At 48.7% G+C, this 18,357-nt stretch overlaps 1 protein-coding gene across 5 annotated transcripts in view; it reads right to left on the bottom strand.

Moving 5' to 3' along the window:
* The window catches only part of TGM3 (transglutaminase 3), a 133,260-nt gene that overhangs the window by 29,880 nt on the left and 85,023 nt on the right, over nt 1–18,357 (bottom strand). For all 5 annotated transcript variants that reach the window (XM_063803236.1, XM_063803237.1, XM_054674385.2 and 2 more), the window contains 3 exons: nt 1,355–1,528; nt 768–1,007; nt 56–174 (listed from right to left, as the gene is read on the bottom strand). In XM_063803236.1, the coding sequence (XP_063659306.1) occupies nt 56–174; nt 768–1,007; nt 1,355–1,528 (533 nt within the window). The remainder of the gene's footprint in view (nt 1–55; nt 175–767; nt 1,008–1,354; nt 1,529–18,357) is intronic.

The raw sequence follows: 18,357 nt of genomic DNA, 5'->3' as shown, positions 1-18,357 counted from the left end.
CTGAGCTTCTTGGGTAACAGGGACATTACCCTTAGCTTCCTTATGACCCTTTTACCTGTCCAAAGTTCCAGCCAATCATGCCAATTCGGTTTGTGCTTCCCACAAAGATGATGCCGGCATCTTCCTGAACATACTCTTCTCTCTCAGCGTGGTTACCCATAAAGACGCTATCCACTATTTGATACAAAAAGCAGACACCAGGGACTAGAATCCTCAGAGGACTGTAGGGATCGTCCCTCCTCTCCTCCCACTCCTGAACCGGCCTGGGGGTTGGAGCAAGCCCCACCTTTAGCCGTCCCCTGACCCTTGGGCTGTAACTCTTCCAACTCCAATTGTGGGAACTATGAGCTGGAAAGAGAAGCTAGGATGACCCGAGGGTCTGAAAATGAGACCCCAGGGATAAGACACCTGCTCTTTCTGGCAGAAAGCTATCTCCATGCTGTGGAATTATACTGTGGTATTGTCCCTTAAAATGAACCATGCTATGCAGTTTGTAAAAGCTCAATGTGATCTCCACAATATTCCCAGAAGAAACAGCAGGATGTCCATTTAATGGTGAGGACATTGGGGCTTGGAGAGATAGAAGGACTGCCCACACTCAGACAGCTGCTTAAGTGTCAGAGCTCCTCATTTCTAGCTTCTGCGCCCTTTCCACAGCCCATGGACTTTCCCTAATCAAACTTGAGCCTGTGAAGATCATTTCCCCCATCCCCTTTTTCTTTTCTAGCTTAGGCCAGGGCTGAGAGTGTGGGTGGCTAGACACCTACCATTCAGCCAGGGGTTAAAAAGCAGTATGAACGTCCCAAGTTTCACAGAGGAGATGCCGCCCTGGGAGAAGATCTGGAGGGCCATTGTGTACCGTCCTATGGGTGCGCTGGCAGGACTGGAGATGCTGATAGTCAGAGTATTGCCATTGCTGGCCTGAAGCACCGCACTCCAGCCACCACTACTGCCATTGGAGAGTGGAAACACAGCCTTCGTCATGGCCGACTCTGAGGGGTAAGGCCCTGTCAAAGAAGACAGAGGTTGAGAAAACCAACAAGCACTGGTCAGACTGTGGAGAGACCAGGTTCCAATACAACCCCCCTCTGGGCGACATGAGCCAATGAAGCGCCATATTCTACCACTGGAAGTAACTGGAACAAACATACAGGCCAGATCCCTCTTGATTTGAGGATGGTGACTCTCAGGCTCAGAGATGGACAGCAACTTGACCAAGGCCACACTGAATCAATGACAGAGCAAGGCTAGAGCCCAATGCCAGTGGCCCCATTGTGGTCCCCATCAGTCCTTGAATGCACAAGGGCTACTCAAGTATGTGTGTGTTTGGGCAAGGAGGGGAATGAGCAGGTACCTGTGGAGACAATGAACTCCAGTCTTTCGTTAGAGCCAAGGCCTTTGTTCATGATCATTAAGACCTGGAAGTTTTGGCCTCTCCGCAAGATGAGCTCCTGGCTGGAGAACCTGTCTGTGTGATGCGCTTGTCGGTTGAAGGCCGTCTGCCAGTTGATACTCTGGACTCCTAGAGCTGTGAGGCAGAAAGGAGAACCTGAAGTCCTAGGAGGCAAGGGATGGTGGTGTGGGGGAAGGGTGTAAGTTACCAAAGAGCAGCTTTGGGGTGAGGCTTGTCAAGGGCAGAGCCAAATTCCTAGAAAGAATCACATTAAAATCCAAAGACCTTGATCTTGCATAGCAAGAACATCACAACCTATTCCCACTCAATCTTTCCAGACTCAGTTATGCCAGCTCACAGGATGCAAGATCATAGAAAATGCTCTGCCCTTTCAGACAGCTGAACCTCTGTGCATCCTGTTCCCACAGCTGAGAGTGTCTTTCCCCCTTCCATCTGCTAAGCTGTCACTCGGCCCTTAAGGAACGGGCCAAATGTTCAGTGGAGCTCCATCCAATCAATGAGGAGTACATGTCACCAGAGCACCTACGTTCTGTCTGCTTTCAGCATTTCTCATTGCTTTGTGGATGGGGGCTCCAACAGAAATGAAGGGAGGCGCCGGGTGTGGTGGCTCACGCCAGTAATCCCAGCACTTTGTGTGGCTGAGGCAGGCAGATCACCTGAGGTCAGGAGTTTGAGACCAGACTGGCCAACATGGTGAAACCCCATCTCTACTAAAAATACAAATAATTAGCTGGGCATGGTGGTTCACACCTGTAATCCCAGCTACTCAAGAGGGTGAGGCAGGAGAATCACTTGAATCTGGGAGGCGGAGGTTGCAGTGAGCCAAGGTCACGCCATTGCACTACAGCCTGGGCATCAACAGCAAAACTCTGTCTCAAAAAAAAAAAAAAGAACTGAAGGGAGGATACCTCTCTCACACCCATCACCGTGGTTTGGCTTCTTTGTTGTCCCCTTGTGTGTCCCCAGACACCAAGCGTGTTTCGCCTCTCCAGTATCCAGCAAATGTTTACTTTTGCATCCTTTACCTTCCCTATATTTGCAATGCCTCGGTATTGGCCTGGGCCTCTGATGCTAGGGAGGCTGGCGGAGACTCTGAGCAGTGTTTCTAGGCCTAGCAATTGGGGAATCCTCGGCCCAGAGGGGACTTGCAAATGCTCACTGGCAAGAGCTGTTTATAGGAGCAGGTCAAAGGCCATGAACGACCTGGATAAGACCCGAGGACAAACATCTCAAAATCCACCCTCCTGATTTACTCTCACATGGTTGTGAAGATGACGGAGCTAAACTGAGAAGGGTTTATGAGAGATGCCATGATGTACCAGGTATTCGCTGATATAAACTTTTTGGGAAATCTTCCTACGAGTTATGTTTAAGAGGTTACATCACCCATTCTTCTACAAACCAAACTGGTCTCTCTCTTTACAAAGAGGCCACGGCTCCGATGAGAGTGTGAAGGTGCATTCCAGTGCCAGACACAGCTCTTTTTCATATGTGTCCACCTCTCTGCATCAGAACATCCCTTCTTAATCTTTTATTCTATTTTATTTTTGAGGCAGAGTCTGGCTCTATTGCCCCAGGCTGGAGCGCAGTGGTGTGATCTCGGCTCACTGCAACCTCTGGCTCCTGGGCTCAAGGGATTCTCCCACCTCAGCCTCCCTAGTAACTGGGACTACAGGCCTGAGCCACCACTCCCAGCTAACTTCTGTATTTTTTGTAGAGACAGGGTTTTGTCATGTTGCCCAAGCTTGTCTCAAACTCCTGGGCTCAAGTGATCTGCACGTCTTGGCATCCCAAAGTGCTGGGATTACAGGCATGAGCCACTGCACCCGGCCCCCTCTTGATCTTTATATTCTGATGCCTAGCACACTGCTTGACTGTATTAGGATAATTAGATAAATAAATGGATGAAGGAATAAATGAACAAAGAAAGAAAAGACTAATATCATGCGATGACCATCATGACGACAGCTGAAAATTTAGTCTACAAGGAAAAGTGAATATGAAGTATTCATTCAATAAAAATATTACAGCAGCTATTATTCATAGGACATTGTGTGAGGCACAATATTGGGAGTGTACACGTGTATGAAGTGTAGTTATAACTCTCCAAGAGCTTCAGCAGTGGATAAGACAAGCATAAGTGATCATGAATGGTGGAATGGGGTAAATCCAGGAAAGGTGTATGAGAGATGCAGGCAGGAAAAAAAAATCACTTTCAGTTGTAGGGATCAGGAAAAGCTACACTGAAAATGCTGGGCCTTGAAAGGAGAGAGAATTTTGTCAGGTGCCCATAGAGCTGCCTGCATTCTAGACAGTGGGAAGGAGAGGCCCAAAGGCACAAGAGAAGGAGTGATGTTACTTGTCTGGAGCAGGGGCGCTGCGTGGAGAAGAGAGAAAGGTGAGACAGGAGAGAGTGGGGGTTGGGGCAGGACTGCGGAGGGGCTTCCACTCAAGAGCACTGGAGATGGGGCAGAGGGTCACCATAGGTACCCTCTCCAGTAAAATGCAGGCTCCCTGGGATGGTGAGCCAACCTGCCATTGGAGAGAGGGGACTCAAGAGGTGAGCTTACTCCCAGCTGAGGGTGCTAAAATTCATTCATTCAAACATCCACTCACTCATTCATTTAACAAATATTCATTGAAAGAATAAATTAATAGGTTTTTGCACAAATTCAGGGAAACTGAGACATTTGTGCAATCAACAAGGGTCTGCTGAATGAAGGGAAGAAATAAGGGAGGACAGAAAGGACAGAGGGAGCGGGGGGGAAATGAGCATCCTGTACCTGAATAACCAACAGAGACAGCCCAGAACTCAGACACTGGCAAACACTGAGCCCTAGATGGCTGTGTACAGCTGATAGATGCCAGATCTCTCTAGGGAAATGGCCCCCAACTTTCTCCCCTCTCCTCCTGCCAACCTTGCTCACTACTTTCTGTGCATCCCAGCCAGTTGAGATTTGGTAAAACTTTACTCACTTTAGAAAAAAGAAGGGCTGGCGGGGTGCAGTGGCTCACACCTGTAATCCCAGCATTTTGGGAGGCCAAGGTGGGTGGATCATTTGAGGTCAGGAGTTTGAGACCAGCCTGGACAATATGGCAAAACCCCGTCTCTACTAAAAATTTAAAAATTAGCCTGGCATGGTGGCGCACGCCTGTAATCCCAGCTACTCAGGAGGTTGAGGCAAGAGAATCACTTGAACCTGAGAAGCAGAGCTTGTAGTGAGTTGAGATCATGCCACTGCACTCCAGCCTGGGTAACAGAGCAAGATTCCATCTCAAAATGAAAAAAAAAAAAAAGAAAAGAAAAGAAAAAGAAAAAAGAAGACCTCAAATAAGAACCTCTGGAAATACATATTTTTAAGAAACAGGAACTCTATGGAACATGTGGTTTCAGACCACTTGAGCCTTCCTAGAGATTTTTCACCCCACTCCCAAATCCCAAAGGATGCATGTCCTTTTCCAGATAAAGCTCATTCTAGACCATGAGTTCTTTGAAAGTAGAAAGTCTGCTCCAGATGGCTGTTTGTCCAGCACAGTGGTAAGGAAAGAGGGGCGGGGTACTCAGCATCTCTTGTTGGCACCTGCCTCTCCCAACAGGCCCACACCCTTCTTTGCTCCAGCAAAGCTCATGCATTGTTTGCTGTGGCTGTGTCAATAGTAGAGGCTCCTCCCATTCACCCCAGAGACCAGTGTCTTGTCCCTAGAGAGGATGAAAAAGAAAAAACTGAGCTCCAGGGTGCCTCCCAACAGGGAAACCTGCAGGAAGAATATGAGGGGTATTTTGCACGCCCCACTAGGTCAGACCTGGGGTGACTGTGGTGGTGGTGATCATACTATTAGTTGAAGTTTACTGGGCATTTGTGTGCCAGCCATCTTTCGAAGTGTTTACGTGCATTAGCTCATTAACTCCATGAGGCAGGCACTTGTAGACGTCCTGTTTTACAGACAAGGAAGCCAAGGTGTAGAGAAACCAGGTACCTTGGTCGTTGTCACCCCACTCCACAGTGGAGGAATGCAGGCTGCAGAGCTCGCACTTGCACTCATCATCTCTGCCTTTTCTGACACCAAGCGTGAGCCCTGGCAGCACCAACAAGCCTTGCTCCCTGTTAGGGTGGCTGTGGGATGTGCGAGACTGCTCCGAGCTGGAGGAGGAGGAAAAGTGGGGCTCACTTTTGTCATCAGCCTTCTTTATGCCAACTGCTATGCGCAGTCCACAGAACATGTTATGTATGTGGTCAATGAAATCTTACAAGGAGGAACAAAGGCTCAGAGAGACCAGGTAGTTTAACTGAGGTCACATACCTGGAAATTGGCAGAGCCAGGATTCTGAACCCAGGTGTGGCATAATGAGAAACATGTATTTGATCTCTGCTTTTTCTTGGCACAAAGTTCCTGAAACCCTTGGAACCTCCAAAATGATGAGTGACTTCTTGTATGCTAATGAGATGACTGGTCCTGGCAGCTCCTGGATAGCCTCAGGATGGGAGCTGGTTGCCAGGGGAACCAACCAGTGACTAGAGACTTGGGACTTTCAGCCTTATGCCCACTACCCACGTCCACAGAGGGGAGAGGGACTGGAGGTTGATTTCATCACCAATGACTGATGACTTAATGAATCATGCCTATAAATGAAGTCTTCATAAAAACCCAAACCCCAAAGGATGGGGCCTGAGGAGCTTCCAGGCTGAACTCATGGAAGTGCTGGGAGGGGGGCATGGGGGCTCTGTGCCCCTCCCCACACCTTGTCCCAGGCATCTTTTCCATCTGGCTGCTTCTGAGTTGTATCCTTTTACCATAAGCTGGTCGTCTGTTTTCCTGAGTCCTGTGAGCTGTTCTAGCAAATCTTCAAACCTGAGAATGGGCTGGTGGGAACTCCCGATTTAAATCTGGTCAGTCAGAAGCACAGGTGACAACTTCTGAAGCACTGGCATCTGAAGTGGGGGCAGTGTTGTGGGACTGAGGGGTGTGTGCACTCCCTGTGGGCTGTGTGCTAACTCCAAACAGTGTGAGAATTGAGTTGAAGTGTAGGACACCCAGTGGGTGTCCACTGCAAATCGCTTGGTATGAGAACAAACCCCACACATTTGGCGGTTAAGAAGTATTAAGAGTAGTCTGGAAGAAAAAATGGTGTTTCCTTTTCACCAGGACTTACTGACTCTACCCTGTCACTGTGGTCCCGAAACCTCCTTCTGGAAGAGGGTCTCATGCAGGATTTTGAGTCCAGAAGGTGCCCTAAGTGGTGAGGGGCCCTCATGCTGCATCGTCCACCTGCTAGCATTTGGATTCCGACAGAGGGGAGAGAGCGAGCTCCTGGAAGGAAAACATCTCTTCCAAAAGAGCCGTCTTCAGGGGAGCTGGACAAAGGGGACAGCCTGCCCTGCATCCCTGAGTAGGGGCTGCCAGCTGAGAGCGTGCTCATCAAGCTTCCGGTGTGGTTCTAAACCCTTCACTGGCTGCCTCCCTCAGTCATCGTCCTGTCCCTTAACCCTAGGATTGCTCTGGCAGCCCCCAATTCAAGGATCCAATGATCCTGTCTCCTCAATCCCAAAGCCCTTGACATGTCACTCATCACAGCCCACCCTGTCAGAATGTGTAGGAAAGGAGAGGAGGGGAAGGTACTCAGCTGTCTAAGGTTCTCAGGTTTACAGCTTTCTGTATATTTACGAGCCTCAGGGCTGTCTTCTGCACCTTATGTCTTCTGCACAGTCTGGGTGAAGGGAGGAGAAGAAGAGACAGGAGTCGCATGATTCTTATAACTGACTCATCAACGTACACACTTAAAAGACATCAGCGGGAAAAACCTTAGAGAACAATCACATACTCCTAACCCTTATTCCAGACGTGAGCACATGGAGGCCGGAGAGGTGGTTTGCCCACAGTGTGACATCTCCAAACTCTGATTCCGTGCCACCTCCCTGAGTTAATGCTTAACTCCAGTGTCAGGCCTGGGGCAATTTCCCAGATTTTTTTTCCTGAGAACATCAGTGCCAGCAGCAATTCTAATGTGGTGGACTGCCAGATAAATATCTATCCCAATGTTCACTCGCTCCTTCTTTCCTGGTAATGAAATCCCCCATATGTGCAGGCACTACTTTCCCAGGCTCCACTCTGGCTCGGTGGCCATGGGGTAAATTTAGGCCAAAAGCTTTCGGCAGAAGTTATAGGTATTAACTTCCAGGAACTCTCTTTTTAAAAAATCGAGGTAAAATTCACAACATAAAAATTGCCATTTAAACCATTTTAAAATGTACAATTCAGGGGCATTTAGTACACTCACAATATGCAATTATCTCCACTATCTAGTGGCAGAGCTTTTTCATCACTCCCCAAAGAATCCCCCACTCCATTAGCAGGAACTCCCCATTTCCTCCTATCCCCAGCCCCTGCCAACCCCAACTCTTTCTGTCTCTATGGATTTGCCTATTCCGGGCATTTCTTTTTCTTTTTTTTCCTTTCTTTTTTTTTTGAGATGGAGTCTCCCTCTGTCGCCCAGGCTGGAGTGCAGTGGTACGATCTTGGCTCACTGCAACCTCCGCCTTCCGGGTTCAAGTGATTCTCCTGCCTCAGCCTCCTGAGTAGCTGGGATTACAGGCATGCACCACCACGCCCGGCTAATTTTTTTGTATTTTTAATAGAGACAGGGTTTCGCCATGTTGGCCATCCTGTTGTCGAACTCCCGACCTCAAATGATCCGCCCACCCCAGCCTCCAAAGTGCTGGGATTACGGTCGTGAGCCACCTCGCTCGGCCCTATTCTGGGCATTTCATAAATTAACAAATGGAACCACACAATATGTGATTTGCGTCTGACTTATTTTACTTAGCATAATGTTTTCAAGGCTCGGTCATGTTGGAGGATGCATCAGTAGCTCATTCTTTTCTTATGGCTGAATGAGAGTCTATTATATGAATATTCCATGTTTTGTCGAAGCATTCATCAGCTGATGGACATCTGGGTTGTCCCTACATTTTAGCTACTGTGAGTAGTGCTGCTATGAATGTGCACATGGTAATATTGTTTGAATACCTGTTTTAAATTTTTTTTTTAATTTTTTTAGAAAACCTCTTTATATAAACAGTTGGCAAATGCCCTTTGCCTGTTTTCTTCCTCTTCTTCCATTCTGCTGTCTGGAGTGTGGGTGTGACATGGACAAGCCTCTAGCGGCCATCTCAGACCATGCAGGGCCATACGTACCCTAGCGACGGTGGAGAGGAGACTGGACAGAGCTAGGGCCTGAGGATGGTGCCACCACCTGGCCTGCCCAGAACTGCCTGGGTCCAGGCCTTTCGTGTAAGGAAGAAATAAGCTTCTGTCTTATTTTTCTAAGCTATTGTTTTTTTGGGGGGTTCACTGTTAATCACAGCCAAATATAATCACAAATATGTTAATATAACCCCTGCCCATTTATTCTGTGGTCCCTCTTTGGCAGGGGTCACATGAAAAGCACAGAGAAAGACTCCAGACTGTGAAAGGGAAGTTGCTAGTCAGCCATCTCAATCCTTGTCAGCCTGGCTCTATAATTGAATCACCTGCAGCACACGGGTGAGAATGACTTGGTCGCTGGGTGTGTGATGGGGCTCCCATCTCCTGTTCCAGGGAGGACCACACCAAAGAGGGGCTGACAGGGGGCCCAACATGGAGTGATGCTACTCTAGTGGCTGGGACTATCCCTAGCCCCCAACCAGACTCTACTTCCCACATCTTTTCTCTAGACATAGATGCATTTTTATTTTACAGAAGTCTAGAGTTAATGAGGGCTGACAGAAATGCTAAAAAGTGGCTGGGCACGGTGGCTCACACCTGTAATCCCAACACTTTGGGAGGCCGAGGCAGGAAGACCACCTGAGGTCAGGAGTTCAAGACCAGCCTGGCCAACATGGCAAAACCCTGTCTCTACTAAAAATACAAAAATTAGCCGGACGTGGTGACACATGCCTGTAGTTCCAGCTACTTGGTAGGCTGAGGCAGGAGAATGGCTTGAACCGGGGAGGTGGAGGTTGCAGTGGGCTGAGATCTCACCACTGCACTCCTGCCTGGGAGACAGAGGGAGACTCCTTCTCAAAAAAAAAAAAATGCTAAACAGTATCTAGCTGAGTGGTTTTTAAGCTGTATTGAGAGAAGCCAAATCAAGAAATCTATCTAATAGTCTTTACATACATGGATCTGGAACTGACACAAGGTTTCACACGGCTAATGCTTACTATGTATCAATATACTCTGATATTTTCTGTTCTGTTTTTTTTTTTTTTTTCTTAATGGCTGGTCACAGTCCACTAAACTGATTTCACAACCTGCTAATGGATGGCAACTGGCAGCTTGAAAAACAGTGATGTAATCTAGTATGCCCACATGACAGGTCAGAAAGCTGAGGCCCTGAAAGGGGAAGCCATCTCCCCTTCCTGAAAGGGGAAGTCACGGAGTTGAAGCAGATCTTAGCCCAGAAGCCAGGTCTCAGATCCTGGTCACCGACAGGCTGTGAGTCATCCCACTTCCCACCCCTAGACACTGGGAACATCTTTAGCTCCCGGCTGGCCCCTCCTCTGGCTCCAAGGACACACGTGCTTTCCTGCTCAGCACCCATCTCTCTCTCCTTTCTCTCTTTCTAGCCTGTGCCATTTCCTTTTAACTTCCCCCACATATCATGACATTTTCAAGCTCTGTGCAGCACAGGTGGCACAATTTCTTGGCATTCAGGCAGAGTAAGGGGCTGGTGAGGATGAAGAGAAATGAGCCCCGGATTGGTGCCTGAACCGGTGAGAGGCCCTGAGCAAGGGTCTCAATGTCTCTGAATTGTACTTTTGTCACCTGTAGAAGAGGGACAGTGAGACCTGGAACATCTTCTCTCTTAGGGTTATTGTTGGGATTCAACATATACCCATCACTAGCACCGGGGCCCCCAGAGATTGGGGGAAACTAATACTGTTGGGATCCCATATGTAATGGCAAAAACAACCCAAGAGCAGAAGAGGCTTTGAGCTTTTAGTGGGCTGCTATTGAGGACCTCTTATGTGTCAGACGCTGAGCTAAGCATTTCACCTGCGTTATGTTTTTTAATAGTCACGAAATACTGACTATCAAAATGGTGTTACTGTCCCCATTTCACAGATGAGAGCTTTGGAAGTCCAGTCAGGTGAAGTCACTTACTCAATATCAAACACTCAGGCAGAGGCTGGACTCAAGCCCAGACTGAAAGTCAATTTTGCCTGACCAGATATGACCCCAAGCTGCCGCCCTGTAGCCAACCAAGGCAGCAACGACTTAGACACAGGTCCTGGAGGGGCCATCCACAGCCTACTCCCTGCCTAGACACCCTATGGTCAGGGCAAAAGGAGAGGACAGAAGGACTTCTCTTCCTAAGAGAGAGTTTAGAATCTCTGAGACCAGAGGCTCTCAACCCCAGCTGCCCAGAAGAATCACCTGGAATGTTCTATTGGTCTGAGACCCATCCCAGGCAAATTCAATTAGAATCTTTGGTTAGGGATGACACTGGCATTTTCTTTCTTTTCTTCTCTTCTCTTCTCCTCTCTTTTCTTTCTTTCTTTCTTTCTCTTTCTTTCTTTCTCTATTTCTTTCTCTTTCTCTTTCTTTTCCTTCCTTCCTTCCTTCCTTCCTTCCTTCCCTCCCTCCCTCCCTCCCTTCTTTCCTTTCTTTCTTTTTTTTTTTAAATGGAGTCTCTCTCTGTTGCCCAAGCTGGAGTGTAGTGGTGTGATCTCAGCTCACTGCAACCTCTGCCTCCTGGGTTCAAGCAGTTCTCTTGCCTCACTGTAACCTCAGCCTCCCAAGTAGCTGGGACTACAAGCGCGTGCCAGCATGCCCCACTAATTTTTGTATTTTTAGTAGATGAGATTTTGCCATATTGGCCAGGCTGGTCTCGAACTTCTGACCTCAGATAATCTACCCGCCTTGACCTCCCAATGTGCTGGGATTACAGGCGTGAGCCATTGCACCCGGCCAGCATTTTCTTTAAAGCTCTCCTGGTGATTCTAATGTGCAGCAGGGACTGAGACCTCACTACCTTAGGCCTGTTTATCATCTACACTTATAAAAGCTCCTTCACATGAATTACCTTACCAGAGCCACCCGGCAGCTATAGGAAGGAGGCAGGGGAGGAGTCGCTGTCCTCTTTTTACAAATAAGGAAAATCAGGCTGAGGGAGGGGAAGGCTGACTCCTTCTGACTCCCATCTCTCAGCTCCTACCAAGATCCTAGGGCCTTGTGCCCTCCACTGCTAAGCGAGATTTCCTAACTTCAGCACACACCCCAGCCTGGCACGTGGGCCCTGGGGAGGAGAATGATTGCTCCATCTGCAGAGACAGCCCTGCGGGGTGGAGCCAGCATGAAGTTACTTGAGGTGAACAAGGGGAGTGCTCAGGCATGAGGACTTTGGACTTGGGAATGGATGAAGCGGGAATGGGGAGGACTTGTGCTGAGGTGCTTAATGGAGAGGGTCCCCTGGGAATCGCCCCTGATTAGAAAATGTAATTCACCTCATAGGGTTTTTCTTAAATCCCCCCAAGACAAGGAGAAAACAGGCTCATGAAAAAATTTCCAGGTAATCGTAAGCACCCATGAGGTGGATACTGCAATAACCCCATTTTGGAGATGAGGAAACTGAGACACACAAGTTAAGTGACCTGCCCAAGACCACTCTTCTCGTAAGGGGCAGAGTGGAGCCTTGATCCAGAGAGCACCTCTGAACCTGCACTCTTAACCCATCAGCTATCCTGTAAGGAATCCTACAGGAACAAACGCTGAAATACGGGCAGCCATCACTCCCGGTGGAATGAAGCTGCTCACGGGCTGTCTCTAAGGAACAGGGAGTAGCCACTGTCCCAAGTGGAAGAAGGCCATGGAGCCGGGCAGACAGGAGGCAGCTGGTCCTCATTTCAAACACTGAGCAGCTGGAGTCACAAGACTCTGAGCCCAGAGGGGCCATCTCCTTTTCAGAGAGAGAGAGAGTAGATATTGCCTTGGTCCCAGTGCCGGACACAAAAATATGAGGAGGGTCCAGGAAGCACCTAGAAGATTTACAGAAGAGAAGGAGGCCAGAACCCAAGAGCAATTCCTGACCGCTTCCATGGGAGGAGGGGCGACTGGTGTCCCAGCTCCAAGGAGGACGGTTTGGTGGCATACCCAGACGCTGGGAATGTTACAGGTCCTTTGGGGGTGGAAGAAATGAGGCCTTGAGATGGGAAGTCCCTGAAGCCAAGGCCAGTGCTCTACCCGGAAAAGTAGTTGGCAAGAAAGCTCACTGCCCCAGAGGGACAGAGCCATTAGTCCCCAAAACAGAGGTTCCGGTCATTTGCAGGCAGAAGCCTGTGGTTCAGGTGTGTACCCTGAGGACTCTGCCACTAACCCAGGGCTTCCAAGTGGCTTTGGGGATGGGGAATCTTGCCTCCCCTCCACACTGGGGCCCTCGTCTGTGCTCACAAACTGCTCTCCCACCCACTCTGGGGATGCCAGGCCACTTGGTGCGGATCACTGCCAGGCCTTTCTCCACTACCTTCATTTCCAGCCACAGCCCAGGCTGCCTTCTCCACCAAGGGGTGGAATAATGGAACCCCTTCTGATTGCAACAAGAACCTTAAATTAGGAGCTGGACACAGAGTCCTCTCAAAGCAGCACATCTGTCATCCTGATAGTCCCCTGGGTCACACCTGCTCACACTGACATTTATTTTCCTGTTCCCTCTGCCCTGCAAAACCTCCCCAGACCAAGTCCAACTCATTGTCCGTGACCAAGTGCCATTTATTTTTCAGAGTCTTCCCTATCCCAAATTCCAGACAAGACTAATCTCCTTCTCTTGTTGGTCCCCGTAGCACTTGTTTTGTATTTGTCATGCAGCTTAATAACAGTCTGCCTTGCATGCTACTTACCTAAAAAACCGGTGGTACCAAAAAATATCAGACTAAAAGCTACCGAGGACAGAACCACATCTCATTCACCTCCGTATTTCCCACTGCACCTGGCACAGCTCTTCTCCCTTAGGTGTTCAGTGAATAAATTCATTCATCCAAGAAACACTGATTGGGAACTTCCTGGCTGAGTGACTTGGAGCTGAGCTAGGAACTGCAAGTGGGACAAATTTAAGGGACTGAATGTATTCACCTGTCTCTCCATCACCTTTTCAAAATTGATTTTCTCCCCACCAGCCTCATTCTGTTGTGACTTTAGAACATCCCTGGTTGTTCACAGAGACATTTAATCATGGCTCACAGTGGGCAGGCCATTCCTGAGAGTCCACGGGAGGTCCTGCACAGGGATGGGAGGTACACATTCCTGGGGGCTGGGCACGTGCCTGTCCACTCCCTGGCTCTGGTTTCTTTTTGTGGAGAAAGAAAAGTCGGTACTGGAAGGAACCTCAAAACGCATTCATTTCAAACCTTTCATCTTGAAAACTTGAGGCTCAGGGGTGGCAGAGAACACAAAAGCAGTTGGTCACAAAGCTCAAATGAGAAGCCAGGTTCAGAATTGCTTTTTTATGTTCCAGATGTTATGTGCACTTATGTAGGAGCTCAGCTCTGGCAGCAGGACATGGTGGAAAGGGCACTGCTGAGACCTAGCTGGCTCTGTGATGGATTCACTGTGTGTAAGGTTCCACCCCTTCCTGGGCCTCAGCTACCTCCTGGAGGGAGGGAGATGGGCTAGATGACATCTGACCTCCCCTCTTGCTGCAGTGTGTAGGGTCCAGAGCTCCTCTTCTTAGCATCCCAGCCATGCTGTACATTACAGCAAGGAATGGGAGACAGGGGAGGGGGCCTAATGTGCAATCACCTGTCCCAGTTTTTGTGGCTTCCGAAGTAGCCAGCATTTGCCTGTTGCATCTGGCTCAGTGATGTCTTTGGCCAATCTTCCAGCAGCCCTAACCGCCATTCACAATATTTTACAAGTTTGACTCATATCTTGTTTGGATTTGGCGTCCCTGTCAACCTACTAGGCTGAGCACACAAGACAGATAATAATTAGCATGCTGCTTAGCAGGGGTGCTGATTAACAAAGGCCCATATCCTCGACAGTAAGCATAGAGTGGGGGAACCTGCACTTCCTGTTGTTCTTTGTAACCCCTGTTCCCTGGTGCTCTCCTGTGGACCAGGACATCTTGTGGCACACCTGCTCCTGCTACGGGGAGGCTTCAGCTCATCAAGTCACTTACACAGAGCCTGTCTGATGCTTCTGATGTGTAGTTTACTTAGGAGCATTCCTAATGCTCCTAAGTAAGTTGATTTGAAATAAACAATGGTTTCTTTCAAATCAACTTACATGTTACCACTCTCACTCCCTGGTAGTTCTGAGATGTGCTTCTTTGCTGACACTGCTGACAGCTGGATACAGCTACATTGAGAAACACGAGACCCGAGTCCTGTCTGCTTTGGCTTTACAGATGGCGACGGATGTGTAAAAGAAACACAAACACAAACAAGGCAAAGCTTGTCCTCTGCCTAAGGAGATGCGATGTCCAGCTGCACTGAACACCCTGCCCATTATTCAGAGCTACATTCCAATGATGTTCTACCCCAAGAATATGCTAGAGGGACCCAACCACCACTGAGAAAGAGCCGCCTCTGGCTAGCACCCTAAAATAGGAAGTCTGGCCTTCAGAGCCCCCAAGGCAGGCAGCTGTCCTGGCCGGACACTCTGGCTTGGCAGGCTGGCCCCGGGGAAGCACAGGCTTCTGGCAAGGACCTGATGGAGAAGATGCCATGCACTCACCAGCCATGTTTCGCCTTCCTCTGCCTCTTCTCAGGCTCCTCTGGGAATGGCACGGACAGTGCTGACAGACAGGCTGCCAAGGATTGCCTTACCATTTATAGAATCCTCTCCTACACACCCCAATTAGAATTCTAATGAAGTGGGCGAGGCACCAGGTCATTCCTGTAGTGCCTGTAAACGTTTCACTTACGACAGACTTGTCACCCAGTGGACGTGCATCATGTCTGTACAAGAACAGCTTGGGGAGAAGGGGGCAGATGATAAAGAAACTCCAATAGTTCGCTTTTATAATTTTATAAAATGATGGACTATTTCCTGGATTGTAGGGTTTAGGAAATGATGACATGCTTTTCTTGCTGATCCTGGGAAGTTCTCTCTGAATCAAAGAAACGTCTCAGCAGAACCCAGAAGAAGAAAATTGTGAGGTCCTTTCTCATGATACACATATATTAGCATCTTCCACTTGCACAGGGAAGTGAGACACATCACAGTTCATTTGTTTAGGGTTGTAGTGTGGCATAAACCATCATTTGATTTGGAATTAGAAGCCGTTGGTTCTGATGCTGGCCGAGCCCTGGGTGGTCTCCAATCCTTGAAGCCTGGAAGCCTTGCTTGTGGTTGGGGATAATCACTCCCACCCCTCTCAACTCACAAAGCTGTGGACACGATCACATGAGATGGTGCACATGGGAAGTGTATGCATATCTACCAGGGCGGGTTAAACTGAGATCACACTTGGCGTTGAATGTCAGTTTCAGTCCAGATTTGGGGGAAAATTGTTGTTTTTAATGAGGCAGCAGGAACAGTCTCTAACCTTATGCTTCTGCCATGTCTTTCTCAGACTGCAGGGTCCGTCACTGACCCTCACTGGGCCCACCTTGACATCAGTTTAAAGAAAGGGTATGGAGTGGGGAGAAGCTCTGACATTCTACGTGTTTTTGTTTGCTTGCTTGTTTCTAAGGGCGTATGTTTTTTCAAAGTTCCTATTATCGATATTTACAAATATCAAGGTTTACAATGGACAAAGGAGTGAGTATATATTTTTTAAAGTGAGGCTTCAAGGATTCACGAGAGAACAGAAATGCCCCAAGGCTTTCCCCAGCATCACAGTGTGGAAGGAAGACTGAGCACCATGATGACAAGGTTGGGTCTTTAGGGAGAAGTGAGAATGTTTGATCGCGAGAAAGAGAAGACGGAATAGACAGGTGGCTTGGAAAATTGAAAAAGAGAAATCAGTGTCCTTTCTCTGTCCTTTAGGCCCCTGCAGCCTTTTGTACATCTTAGAACCTCTATTACCGTATGTATCCACTGCACTGGAACTATCTGTTTATATATGTCCCCATCTCCAGACTGAGCTCCTTGAAGGTACAGGTTGCATATCATTCAAATCTTCTTCTCAGAATCTAGCACAGGGCTTGACACGTGGCTGGAACATGCACATTCTTGAATAAGTGAATCAATATCACTGTAAAGATGGGAATCATAACTACCGATTTAGTGCTTACTAATAATAACTAATTGATTTAGTGTTTACTGTGGGCAGGCACTGGCTAAACACTTTACATATATTATCTTTTCTCATCTTCATAGCAACCCTATGCAAAGGGGCTATTATTATTTCCGTCTTATGGGGTACAGAGAGATTAACCTGAGTCTCCAACCACGAGATTCATACCCATATGTAAATGGCTCCAGAGCCTGTGTTTGCTTAACCTTGGAGGTCAGCGCCTAAATGAGGCAGCCTTTCCCAGGCCTCTGGGGCTCTAAGACAGCTGGCTGTGCACCCATGCCAGGCAGAATGGGATGCACTGTTGGCTCTGGCAGATGACTAAGAAAAGAGCAGAGGGTAGAGAGGGACATGGAAAGAGCCTGGACCCAAGAGGAGACTCATGTGTGGTCTTGGCTCCTACCACGGGCACTAGCTGTGACTCTGGGCGAGGCCTCATGACGCCAAGTTCATCCTGCCAGAAAGCTGGAGGACAGCTCCATGAATGGCATGGGATGAATGGGTGTGAAAGTGCTCTGTATGCTTCTGTGTGTGGTCTAAAGGAAAGGAGGGGTTTTGCTTATTATTGTGGTTGTTGCTGTTGGCCTGGGAGCCAAGGAAAATCAGACCCCGGGCACTCCTTTCAATGACCTGACGAGGAAAGCTGCAGAGGTGACAGGGAGGTGGTGCTCCCCTTGAAAGGGAACCTGAAGACACACAGTCTTGGCTCTGCCAAGACTCCTCACCTCTCGTAGGCTTTGTTTCCTCAACTGTAAAACTGAGTGGAATTGCTCTGAGAATCAAAGGAGACGGCAAGTGTAAAAGGTTCAGCACAGCGCTGGCTGGGTACAGCCCAGTGTAAGAAGTTAGTATTAATAATATTATATTATTAGCCTGGCCGGGTGCGGTGGCTCGCTTCTGTAATCCCAGCACTTTGGAAGGCCGAGGTGGGACCTTGAGGTCAGGAGTTTGAGACCAGCCTGGGGAACATGGTAAAACCCTGTCTGTACTAAAAATACAAAAATTAGCCAGGCATGATGGTGTGTGCCTATAATCCTAGCTACTCGGGAGTCTGAGGCACGAGAATCACTTGAGTCCGGGAGGTGGAGGTTGCAGTGAGCCGAAATCGCACCACTGCACTCCAGCCTGGGTGGCAGAGTGAGACCTTGTCTCAAAAAAAAAAAAAAAAAAAATCATATTATTAGCCTGAAAGGCCCCGAGTGCCACAGGTTTTGCAAGGGGTCCCACGGGTTTGGACAGTGGTGTCTGACCACTGACCACCTGGTCTTCTCTAGGAGGGTCTGTAGCTGGTCTTGATCCCAGAGTAATGTAGTAAAAAGACCCCTGAGTTGGAGTCAAAAGACCTGGATTCAAAGCCAGGCTTTGGAACTTGTCCACTGTGTGATGTTGGCTGAATTCTTTTACTTCTTTGGCCCTCGGTATCCTCATCAGCATGATGCACACACCTTCCAGGGCTGTCATGAGGCTGAAAGCCATGGTGACACTGCGGGTATGATGCTCCTCTGTAGACAGGCTAGTGTTACACAGCCAGCTTCCCTTCTCCCCTCCACAGCTCCTCCAGCCAAGCTGCCTGTAGTCTTTGCAACTGGCCAGCAGTAGGGCCCCAGTAAGAGTCTGCCCTGAGTTACTTAATGTTGGATACTGGAGGATTGCGCCATGGCCGCAGCCACAGCCCCAGCCTGCAGGCAGACTGTAATTTGCAGCTGTGTCACAATTTCAGCTAAAT

The sequence above is a fragment of the Pan troglodytes genome, chromosome 21, assembly GCF_028858775.2.
Source record: "Pan troglodytes isolate AG18354 chromosome 21, NHGRI_mPanTro3-v2.0_pri, whole genome shotgun sequence".
Taxonomy (NCBI): domain Eukaryota; kingdom Metazoa; phylum Chordata; class Mammalia; order Primates; family Hominidae; genus Pan; species Pan troglodytes.
Note: the sequence above shows the minus strand (reverse complement) of the source record. Positions and strands in the feature narration are given on the sequence as shown.